Below are 12,227 nucleotides of genomic sequence, written 5' to 3' on the forward strand. Positions count from 1 at the left end.
TCCACAGTGGCTGCACCGTTTTACCTTTTCTCGATCAGTGGCTAAGGGTTCCAGTGTTTCCACATCCATGCCAGTTTTTGCTTCGTATGATATGTAATGCACAGTGAGCTGCTGTTGGAGATTTTGACATTAAATCAGAGGGTTAGTTGGTTGATTTGTTTTGCTGATTGCAATAAATTTACTAAATTTTTCTTGATGTCTCCTTTAAAATAAGAAATTTTCAGTTTAAATGAACTTTCAAAAATGTATGAGACCAGTCAGCATCTGTATTTTAAATTAGCGGAAAAGAAGTTATGTTCCAGGTAAAGAACTTGCTTGCTAGGTTTTAACCATCTACTTTGAATCACAAGACTCATCACTTATAAATTAGTCTTTTTTTTGCAAATCAGCAAGGCTCACTTCAAAAACACGACCCTTCAGTCCATCAGACGCAATTTTGGTTCCTTGAGTCCTTGTGACTAATGTCTTCCCAATATTTCTTATATTGAACATTGCTGGTGCCTTTACATCATACCAATCTTTCTTAGAAAATGGATCAACCACTTTCTTCTTGGCTCCTTTTTTGCCACCTTTTGTAAGGCGCTTGTTCTTGCCGACCGCCATGGTGGTGCCGAAGGAACGAAAAGGCAAATTAGTCTTTAAAAAGCATTTTTTACCAGATGCTCTGCTAGAGAAGGAGGAACAATCTCCTCCTGTACCAGTCAGATCCGATGTGACGGTACACACACATGCAAAATAATAAAATAAATTTTTTTAGAAAAGCATTTTTTTAAGAATGTGGCCTAATGGTCCCTCTTCAGATGTCCATTTTGGTCTTTCTGCCCTGTCTTTGTAAAAATTTTTTGCTTTCTGTCCTTGATGTTATCCCACCACTCAGCTGCTCTTCAGTGGTTAGTGTTCAATGCCTTACACCTGTTCTTGGGATAGTTTTTAATTTCGGATAGACTCAAGGTTGTACATAAACTTGCTTGCTGAAAACAAGGAGGACTTGAAACGCTGCAGAAGATCAAAGACTACAACCTTCAATATAGATTACATCTCAACATCAAGAAAACAAAAATCCTCACTACCGCTGGGCCATTGGCAGCATCATGAAGGATGGAGAATGATTACAGTTGTCAGCTACTTCCTTTTGCTTGGTTCCACAGTCCACATCCTTGGTACTAGCAGTGAAGAAATCAAAAGATGAGTTACATTGAGAAAATCTGTTGTCAAAGACCTCTCCAAAGTTCTAAGGAGCAGTGATGTCACTTTAAAAGACTGAGGTGCATCAGGTCCAAGCCTTGTGGTCTTTTCAGTCACTTGCCATGCATCTCAAAGTCAGACAGTGAATAAAGATGATAGAACAAGAATCAGTGGCTTTGAGCTGTGGTGTTGAAGAACATTATCCCATGGACTGCTAAAAGAACAGGCAAATGCGTTTTGAAGAAAGTGCAGCCAGGATAGTACTTAGAAGCAAGGATGGTGAAATTTTGTCTCACATACTTTGGGAGAGGCCAGTCCCTTAGAAAAAGACATCATAGTTGGAAAGGTGTAGGGTCAGCAAAGGAGAGGAAGACTCTTCAGCATGACTGATTAACAGGGTGACCTTAACAATGGACTCAGGTATATTAAAGATGATGAGGATAGTACAGGGTAGAGCAGGGTTCAGATCCATTGTTCATAGGGTTGCTGTGAGGTATACTCCACTCAGTGGCACCCAACAACAATGGTCCAGTTTCATTTTGAGATGAAATGAAAAAATCAGTACAGTTTAAAGATGACTATTTTCCTGGAAGTGTTTTATAACACAGCAAAGCCAGACTGCACTCAATTTGAAGTATATTTCCTTATAAAATTTTCTTGGAGGATTTCTTCCCCTCAGATATGGCAGACACTGTAAATGTACCATCTTTGATCAGGTACCAGCAGGGTTGCTACAGGTACATTATTGTCTCTAGGCCTTCCTATTCTATAGATGAGGAATCGGATAGTTAAATCTTTCAGTGTCATAACTGCAGTGTTGAAGAGTAAACACATGTTCACTCTGTTCTTAAAAGCACAGTGCAGAGAATGTGTGCTTTGTATGGTCCAGGCCATTGCTGTTGTTTCCTCTCTCACTGTCCATTCCCTGGGGCAGCACTCCTGTTGCCCACACACAGAGACATGCCCATCCAGGACTCTCTCTAGGTGCTGTATGCCTGTGCACGTGCTCTTTTTTAATTTGCCCTGACTTATTTCCTTTTACAAAATATGTCTGTGAAAATACAGACAAAGGGATTTATAATCCATCTGGATTATGAGGTTAGCCTGGCCTCAGGGCAAATTCCATCCCTATCCTGCTCCTGCCACTTTCTCTCCTTTAGACAAGGAATAAGAGGCAGGCAGTGGTGGTGGCATGCACATAATCCCAGGTCAGCTCTAGATTGCTAGGAATATGTAGATATTCACAAGCTTCCTACATGATAGCTTTACCAGTAGCCTTAGATGGCTGCAATACAGGTGTGCACGTGTGTGTGTGCAAAGCTGTCAAACCATCAGCGATGGGATATGCTTTTGGCTTCTTGGGGTGCTGCCACTTGAGTGGGCCAGAGGGTTTTGGGCCTGCCTTGACCTCTGAATGAGCACTTGTGACTGACAGCCCACTTCTTTTTTTTTTTTAATTATTATTTTATTAGTTTTAATGAACATTTACAGAGATTTTGGGTTTTCATTCATTCATTGTTGCACTGTTTTCCCTACCCTCCTCCTCAGTTCATTCTTCTCCCCCACCCCCCCGAATGTCTGTTTTAATTGTCCAGTTGTCACAGTGCTTGTCAAAGCCAGTGACAGCCCACTTCTTTATCTGTGGTGACACATCTTAGTGGAGTGAATTGAAGCCTTAACCAGATAGATACCAGTTATCAGAAGCTGTAAGTAACTGGTTTTCCTCTTGATTTTTTGAAAGGCAAATTAATAAATCATGAATTTTTATTAAAGTTGGGGGAACCATCTTTTCCATCTACAGTGCTCTTCAGTGTTAGATACTTATAAAGCTGAGCATTCCCTGAAGCACAAGTTTGTATCCTGATCCGTCTCCTGGATTCGGCTCTCCTGGAGTACTTGGTCAGCACACACCCATGAGGGAGGGTGATCACCCTCAAGACCGAGGCTGTGATAATCAAGGGGAAATAGCAGCTGGATTCTAGAAGGCATACTTACCTGCTGGTTCTAACCATGAAGATGAACTTGCAGGTGGTTTGGTATGTTTGTGTGCTATTTAGAGTTGAAAGCAGAAATGTTGGGTTACCTCCTTCAGATAAATCAGGCACTCTCTCCTGGTGAGCTTTCATGAGATTACTTTACCTGTCATCTGGGAGTCTTGCAGCCCCATATGTTTCTGCTGATTGCTGGTTGCACAGTGCCATTTGTCCTGTGACTCAAGGGTTTCCATTCTTGTTCTGCCCTGTCCTCAGATGGGAAAAAGCCAGAGATGGTGAGTCTGTGAGCCTATCTTCAGGGGTGGGGGTGGCCTGCAGATATGTAACTGAGGTTACCTGTGACTTTGGTATCATGAAAAGCACCTCTGCATGCTTGGTCTCAATACACACACACACACACACACACACACACACACACACAAATGTTCATTAATTTACTGGGAATCAGTTTCACATATTGTCTGCTTTCATGGATAGACTGGGGGTGTGCACACTACTTGGGTGGTGGCTCTACCCTGGAATGGGTTTCTCTGGAAGTGTGGGTCAGGGGGAGAGGGCGAGAGAGACAAAGTCTATTGGCTTTAGTGCCCTGAGAGTTTTACCATCAGGCACATCTTGCTAGCCTCACTTTATAGGGCTTCCTAGGCTCTTTCTCAAGTCTTTTCTCTACGGTCCCACCAGCATAGGTGAGGTGTAGGTGGAGACTGGGAGGACAATCTGGGGTGCGGGAACTAGAAATAGGAAGAAGGACCAAAGAGTGAGGCTGGAGGACCAAGTGATGAGGTGGGGTTAGGAGGAGGACCAGGAAGGTCAGCTGGGCTCACTATGTGGGGAGAACTAGACAGTGGGGCAGGAAGACCAGGGTGTGGGGGCTGCCTGCCCTGTTGGATATCTGATATAGGACCTAAGGCTGCTCTGTGTCGTTTACACCTTGGTTTAAAGGCACCCTTTCTGACTTTTCCATTTTTTTCAAAATATACTACTCTTGGGATTCTCCTTGTATTAGAACATGTATCTTAGTTACTTTTCAGCTTTGAACTCTTTAGGTTCCTTTGTTCTAAACATCAGTATCTTAAAGAAAAATCATCTGTTTATGTCGGGACATAACATTGGTGAAATTAACCCTGAAGGCATTTCCAGAGGTCTCCACTGATTACGGGACAGTAGCTCAGAGAGTTTTCACTCCTCCTCTCTTTCCTTGGAACCGTCCAGGGAACAAACAGCAAAGCTGTGACCTGGGCCAAGCAGTCTTTTCCCAGGTGCCCTGTGTGGGCACGTGTGTATGCTATCGTTGGTTCTGGGAGGCTGCTTGCTGCTGTGAGGGTGCTGGTGTGTACCTGCCACACTCCTCCTCGTGCTCTCACCTTGATGTGTGTGGTGAGGACATAAGGTGCTGACAGCTAGCACCAGTACCTCTTCTTTGAGTCCTCCTCTTCTTGTCAGGACTCAGTGTCACTGTTAATCTTTATTTCCTTTGAATAAAGGAAGGGAGACGTGTATTGGGCGCTTGTATTCTCATTGACTTCAGGGTTTCTCTACAGAGTGGTGTTCTTCACCTGAGTCAGGGCGGAGGGCATGGAGCCACTGCTTCCCTCTTACACCATCTGTGCTTGCTGCTGCTTGCTGTGGAGTCAAGTCCAAGCAGGACCCTGGTGGACAGCCCTCGTCTTCTGCAGTCTGGCCACACCTTTCTTTTAGCGAGAGCCAGTATAATGCTCTCTAGGTGGGACTCAGCCGTCTTACCAAGTTCCTTAAGAGTTTCCCCAGTATTGCCCCTCACCCCTACTCATTTCTTGATTATCATTGGCATCTGTATCTCTCCTCAGTTATCAGCATTTTTAGGCCCATCAAACTTTTATCAGATGCTTCTCAGGCTCCAGGAGTAAATTCAGAGGCAGCTCATAGAACGCCTCACTCCCTGCAACCACCATCCACAGGTCTGCATATCGTGACTTCCCTGCTGGAGGAATGGGGCAGAAGCTGACTTAAAACACTTAAAACCTCCCCTGCTAAAAGGATGAGGAGGCCATGAAACTTGAAGGCTAGTTAGATGACAAGGCAGAGTACATACCTGATCCCGAAGCTGAGAAGCCAGAATGTTGTGGTGAAGGTATGGAGAATGGGAGGCTTCCCAGATTGCCGACCCTGTGACTGAGTGGGTTCCTGGGTGTGATATTTGGCAGCAGCCTCAATGAGAAGGGGAAATTGAAGCCTTCAGTGGTTGACAGTCGTAAACTACCGGGGGATCTGGAAACCCAGAGCTGTGGTCTATGACCTCTGACCTTTTTTTTTTATATAACTTTATCGTTTTTGTTGGGAGCCCGCCACATGCTCAGCAGGCACAGAGTGACCAAGGGGAGCCCTCAGGAGGTACATGCGCTCAGTGTGCTTGGCTGCTGTCTGAGAGCCCACTACTGCCTTGGAAAAAAGGACCTAGTGATGTACATTAGACATCTCGGCCGTTGAAAATTCTAGAGATCGAAGAGCTAACTATAGTGTTGCATTGACAACAGCAAATGAAACAATTTGAGATGGACCTTGAGGACAGTGACTTTATGTTAATGAGGGAGGGACAGCTCAGAAAAGAGTGTGAGAGTAGTTACACAGCTATGAATACTGGAATCCACTTCAGTAACCTGTGTATATTCTCCCAAATAACCTAACCAGTCAGATTTAGGAAAAAGAAAACACCTTACAGAGCACAGTTTTCCTCCTAGTGTCGCTAGGAAACAGAAGTGATTGAGTAGTAACAGGTTGCTTGTAGCTGGTGTCTGTCTCTGTACTCTGTACAGTTACTGACTGAGACTTCTTTTGGTCCACAAAACTGGTGAAGTACCCTTGAATGGGTTCACTAATTAACTGTCACTCATTTTGTTTGGAAAAGAAGAAAGTCAGGCAAAGGGGGGGGGGTATGTAGGTCTATTACAGTTTTATCACATGTCTAGGTTCTACCTACCAGTAAAATCAAGCTTCTGAAACATTTTAACACCCTCATGCTGTTTACAACCACACCCATGTCTCCCCAAACTCCTAACATCCACTGGTCTCTCTTTCATGTCTAAAATGGCATCATTTTAAAAACATTACATAGAGTCACACAATTATGTATATTTTGAGATTGACTTTTCACACAGCATCGTAATTTGGGAATTCATCCAGATTGCTGCGTGTACCCACAGTTTGTCTCCTTCTCTTGTTGAGCCACACGGCACAGTGTATTATTGTCATAGTTTGTTTAATCACTTGTCTCTTGAAGGACATCTAATCTGAATTTAGTCTTGGGCTTGCTACAAATAAAGCTGTTATGAACACTTTTCTACTGGTTTTTGTGTGAACACATTTTCTAAATACCTAAGAGTGGAGTGATTGGGTCTGATAGAACACACTTGCCAAACATTTCCCCAAAGTTTCTGAGGTATAAGACTCTTCCTATTGAATGGTCTTGGTACCTTTGTTCTCTCCAAACTCAAACTCATTGCCATCGAGTTGGAGCTGACTCCTAGCCGACCTTCCATTGGGTTGTCATGGCTGACATGTCCTTGGAGGAGAGGGTACACTTTCATTCCAGGATAGTATCCTTGTTGAGAGGCAGCTGAGCACAGATAGAGGGTTTAGTTCAGGATGTGCAGATCTACTCCATTGCATTGATCTGTATGTCTGGTTTTATGCCAACACACAGTAGCTATAACTTTGTAGTAAATTTTGAAATGGAACATGAGTTTTCCAGCTTTGTTATGTTTAAAAGTTGTTTTGTCTGTTTGGAGTTCCCTGCAATTCCGTGTTTAATCTAGGAACCACTTGGTCATTTCAGCAGAAAAGTACTGTTGGTATTTTGATCAGGATCTCAGATGGAGCTACAGAGTACTGCCATCTATGGTGTTCTGTTTCCTAATCTATAGACACAGGATATCTTTCCAATCATTCAGTCGGTCAGTCATTGCTGTTGAGTCAGAACCAACTCGTAGCTGGCCCGGCCCTCCAGCGGCTCAAGAGCTGGAGACCACCGAGGAGTTGCTTGCCCACCTCTTCTCCACAGAGCTGCTGTTGGGTTCCAGCAGCCAGAGAGGCACCATCTTTAGGTTAACAGTGGACCTCGTTATGACTAGCACCAGAGTTCTACCTTTTCCACTTATGGGTATTCTTTAGTTTCTTACAGTAATATTTTCAATTTTTATATAACAAGTATTTCACATCTTTTCTTCATCTCTGTAAATTTGTTGTGAATTGTTTTATTCTTTCAGATGTCATTTAAAGGGGATTCTTACCTCCATTTTGTTTTCAGATTCCTAGCTGTTAGCAAAAAACAAGGCCCCTGGAATTTATAGAATACCAGTTGATGTAGTTCAACAAACCTGAATGTGCTCACCAAGTTGTGCCAAGAAATCTGGAGGATGACAGTTTGGCCAACTGACTGGAAGATATCCATATTTATTCTTATTCCAAAAAAAGGTGATCCAGTAGAATGCAGAAGTTAAAAAACATCACTAATATCACATGCAAGCAAAATTCTCCTGAAGATTATTAAAACTGACTGGAATAGTGCATCAGTAGAGAGCTATTAGAAATACAAATTGGGTTTAGAAGAGTGTGACACTAGAGAATCATAGCCAATGTCAGATGGATCTTGGCTAAAAGCAGAGAGTACCAGAAGAATGTCTTATCTGTGTTTCATTGGCTGTGCAAAAGCATCTGTGTGGGTCACAATAAATGGTGGTGAATATTGAGAAGAATGGGAGTCCCAGTGTGCATAACCTATACCTAGACCAAGAAGCAGTCGTTAGAACAAGGGAACACTGCATGGTTCAAAATCAGGAAAGGAGTATGTCAGGGATAGGTCCTGTCTCCATACCTATATTCAGAACAGATCATTCAGGAGGCTAGATTTATGAGAGGAATGTGGCATTAAGATTAGAGGAAGACTTATCAACAGTCTGCGTTATGCAGATGACACACCTTACTTGCTGAGACTCAGGAGGACTTGAAATATTTGCTGCAAAAGGTCCAGGACTAAAGTCTTCAATGTGGATTGAAACTGAATATCACCAGAGCTCCCTTGTAAATTTATTTTTAATGTGGTACAGCCTTCAGTATGGATTGAGGCTCAATATCAAAAAGACAAAGATTCTCACCACTGGGCCAATTGGCAGCGTCAGGTTGGATGGTGAAGAGATTGAGATTGTTCACAGCTTTAGTTTACTTGGCTCCACAGTCAACATTCTTGGCATCAGTAGCCAGGAAATTAAAAGACGTATTGCGGTGGGAAAGTCTGCTGTTAGGGACCTCTCCAAAGTATTGAAAAGCAGTGGTGTCTCTCTGGAGACTAAGGTGCGTCTGATACAGGCCATGGTCTTCGCAATCACCTGTTATGCATCAGAGAGTTGGACAATGATCAAGGAGGATAGAAGGAGAATTGATGTCTTTAAGATGTGGTGCTGGAGAAGAGTATTGAATGTACCGTGGACTGCCAAGAAAACAAACAGATTCATCCTGGAGAGGGTTCAACTAGGCTGCTCCTTGGAAGCAAGGATCCTGAGGCTCCGTCTAACATACTTTGGACATGTTGTAAGGAGGGATCGGTCCTTGGAGAGGGACATCATGCTTGGGAGGGTGGACGGCCCAGGAGGGGAAGGCCCTCTATGAGGTGAATTGATTCAGTGATTGGAGTAATCGGGATGGGTGTATCGGTGACAGTGTGATTGGCACAGGACGGAGCAGTTTAGGGTTGTTGTACAAAGGGCCGCTATGAGTCGCAAGTGACTTGACGGCACATAACAACAACAAGGTGGATCTTATATCTTATGACTTTGACTAATTTGTTTATGATCTCTATTATTTTTTTGTGGATTCTTTAACATTTTCCATACGTAAACGATTTCATCCTTATAAAGCCCACGTGCCTCTTCCTTTCTGATTTGGATGTCTTTTACTTCCTAATTGTCTTGACTTGAACTTCCAGTATAAAGCTGACTGGAAGTAGCAAGAGCAGACATCCTTGTGTTGTTCCTGAATTTAGGGGGAAGCCATTAACTGTTACTCGGGAAACCAGTAACGAGCAGTCTGTCACCGTTTAGTTAGGCTGCTGCTGTTAAGTGTCATCAGTCAGTCCTGAATCACAGCAGCTCACTGACATACAGCAGATTGGAACTGTGCTCTGCCCTGTGTCACCCTCATCATGGTCACCATGCTGGGGCCTATGTGTGTGGCCTCTTGTTGACCTACCAAGCATGATGTGCTTTTCCAGGACTGTCCCTCCTGATAAACATGTCCAAAGTATGTGAGGTGAAGTTGAGCTTCTAAGGGCTGTTCTGGTTTTGCTCATTCTCTGGCTGTCCTGATGGACTCTCTGTCTCCTTCTCCAGTACCACAATTTAAAGGTTCTTCTTCAGACCTTTTTCTTTCTTGTCTGGCTTTTATATACATATGAAGTGATTGAAAAGGCTATGGTTTCACTTCATGACATCTTGGCTTTTTTAACATTTTAAAAGACTTCTTTTACAGTAGATTTTCCCATGGATCACACTGTTTGATTCCTTGACTACTGCTTCTATAGATCCAAGTAGACTTATCTAAGCAACTCAGTCTTTTCTCCATACTTCATGATGCTGTTTACTGGTCCACTTGTAAGAGTTTTCATTTTATATGGAAATGTAAATGTATAGCTTAGATCTTCATCAGTATGTGCATCAAGTCCTCTTGACTTTAATCAGCCCTCTTGTGAAGAGGTCTTGAAACACATTCTGATGATGATCAAAGGTACATAGACTACACATCAACATGTCACAAGTTATGATATTTGCTGTAAGTTTCCTTATTTGCTGAGTATTTTTATCATAAAAGGTGCTGGATTTTGTCAGATGCTTTTTCTGCTTTGATTGACATGGTCATAAGGGTTATTTTCTTTATTCTCTTTGTATTGTTATTTTACGTTGTTGGATTTTTATATGTTGAACCTTTGCAATTACTAATCTCTTATAAATCTGTTCAGGGTTTCTTTTTTTTTGTTCAGGGTTTCTGTTTCTTCTTCTTAAGTTTTAAAAATTAATGTTTCTAGTAATCTCTCCGTTTCTACTGTTGTTGTTGCTAAGTGCCACAGTCGCAGGTTACTCATAGAGACCTTATGAAGGCGAGTCCTCAATGCTTGTGTGTCTTTCATCCTCTCTCCAGGTTCATAGGGTTTCCAGAGGCAAGCTGTTACAAAAGTGGATGCCACTCCTGCTTTCAAGCTTGTTTTAATCGGGGAGCTCCACCCCACACTGTCCGCCTTGGGTAACCAACCATTAACGCATTTGACACACCAGTGTCACAGTGTTCAGCCTCACAGCAAGCACAAGTTACCGCTGTACGGCAAGTGGACACAACAGGGCTATATGACCTAGAGGAATGTCTGAACAAAAACAATGAAAGACAGGCCCGAGGGCCATGGTTTAAAAGTCACTCACCTTTGGCTTGGTAGTATCACTTTCTGTCCACTGAGCCCACTGATATCTCTCTATGTTGATGTTATTGTTGTTAAGTGCCGTTGAGTCACAGGTGACTCATAGTGACCCTATGAAGGAGAGTCCTCAACGTTCTACTAGCTTCCATAGTTTATGTAATTATGAGTCATGAATTGCTTATAGTATTATCATTCTCCTTATTCTCTAAAGTTAGTAGTGATAGCCCTATTCTTATTCTTGAATGGAGTAATTTGAGTTTTCTCTTTTCATATACTGATTAGACCAGCTGAGGATTTGCCAATCCTGTTGATCTTTTTTTTAAAAAACAAAAAAATTTACTTTTTAATTTCTGTGACAAACCTCTCTCTCACGTTTGAATTCGACATCTAGCTTTATATCCACTGACCTCTGATTCTTGGCAGTTGACCCAGCATCCCGTCTTCTGGCCTGCCCCAACAAGCTTTCACTGGATTCTGCAGTCATGTGGCTTCCAGTCGGTACCAGTGCCAGTGCACGCGGGCTCCATGTACAGTGAACACATTACCCTGTGCCATCCTCAGAAGAGCAGCTAAGATTTTCTTGACATTAGCAGTGATATCCCTTATTCCATGACGTTTTCTGAATCAAGTTTGATTTTATGGCAATTCTTGTGAAGTAAAATCTAAGTAAGATGATAAAATTCATCAGAGAAAAGCTAAGAAGTACTCTAGAAGCCCTAATCCACAGTGCGAACAGACTTCCAAGTAATGAAAAGCCTTCAACCAGAAGAGAAACAAAATAGGTGAATGAGCCCTACTAAGAATCAAATCCCTACCACATCAAAAAATTTTCTTCAACAGAATGAAAATGGAATCCACAGACTTGGAAAAAATATTTGACAATGACGTACCTCTTCAGGGATTCATATCTGAAATTTATAGATACTCCAACACCTCAACAAAAAATGTAAACAACCCAATCACAAAATGGACACAAGATATGAATAGACACTTCACCAAAGAAGACTTTAGATGGCAAATAAACACGTGAAGAAATGTTCAGAATCTCTAGCTATCAGAGAGATGCAAATCAAAACAGTTATGAGATACTGTCTCACCCCAGCTACACTAGCAAAGTTCAACAGAGCAGCAAACAATAAATGCTAGCATGTTTGTGGAGAGATTGAAACCTTTATTCACTGCTGTGGGAGTATAAAATGTTGCACCCACTATGAAAGGTGGTCTGGTGCCTTCTCAAAAAGTTGGAAATAGAAATACCATTTGATCCAGCAATTCCACTACTGGAAGCGTAACCTAAAGAAACCGGAGCTGTGACCCAAACAGATGTATGGACACCCATGTTTATTGCTGTGTTATTCACAAGCATAGAGATAGAAGCAACTCAAGTGCCCACCAATAGATGAATGGCTAGAAAAACTATGGTACATTTGCAACATGTTGTTGTTGTCGTTGTTATGTGCCGTCGAGTCGCCTGCGACTCATAGCAACCTTATGTACAACAGCCCTAAACTCCGCTCTGTCCTGTGCCAATCACACCGTCTCTGACACTCCCATCCCAATTATCCCAGTCACTGAATCAATCCACCTCATAGAGGGCCTTCCTCTCCGGCGCT

The 12,227-nt window shown here is 42.6% G+C and overlaps 1 protein-coding gene across 1 annotated transcript; it reads right to left on the reverse strand.

Annotated features, from left to right (window-relative positions):
• Positions 1–366: 366 nt before the first annotated feature.
• LOC102877331 (40S ribosomal protein S3a-like) lies at positions 367–603 on the reverse strand. The gene has a single exon (XM_006896955.1). It carries the CDS (start codon positions 601–603, stop codon positions 367–369), a length of 237 nt encoding a protein of 78 aa, XP_006897017.1.
• Positions 604–12,227: the final 11,624 nt, after the last annotated feature.

The sequence above is a fragment of the Elephantulus edwardii genome, unplaced genomic scaffold (assembly GCF_000299155.1).
Source record: "Elephantulus edwardii isolate Elephantulus edwardi_28Jun2011 unplaced genomic scaffold, EleEdw1.0 scaffold00193, whole genome shotgun sequence".
In the NCBI taxonomy this organism is placed as follows: Eukaryota; Metazoa; Chordata; class Mammalia; order Macroscelidea; family Macroscelididae; genus Elephantulus; species Elephantulus edwardii.

Bases quoted from the DNA above. Each gene is read 5' to 3' on its own strand.
- LOC102877331 (XM_006896955.1), bottom strand. From the start codon at position 603: ATGGCGGTCGGCAAGAACAAGCGCCTTACAAAAGGTGGCAAAAAAGGA.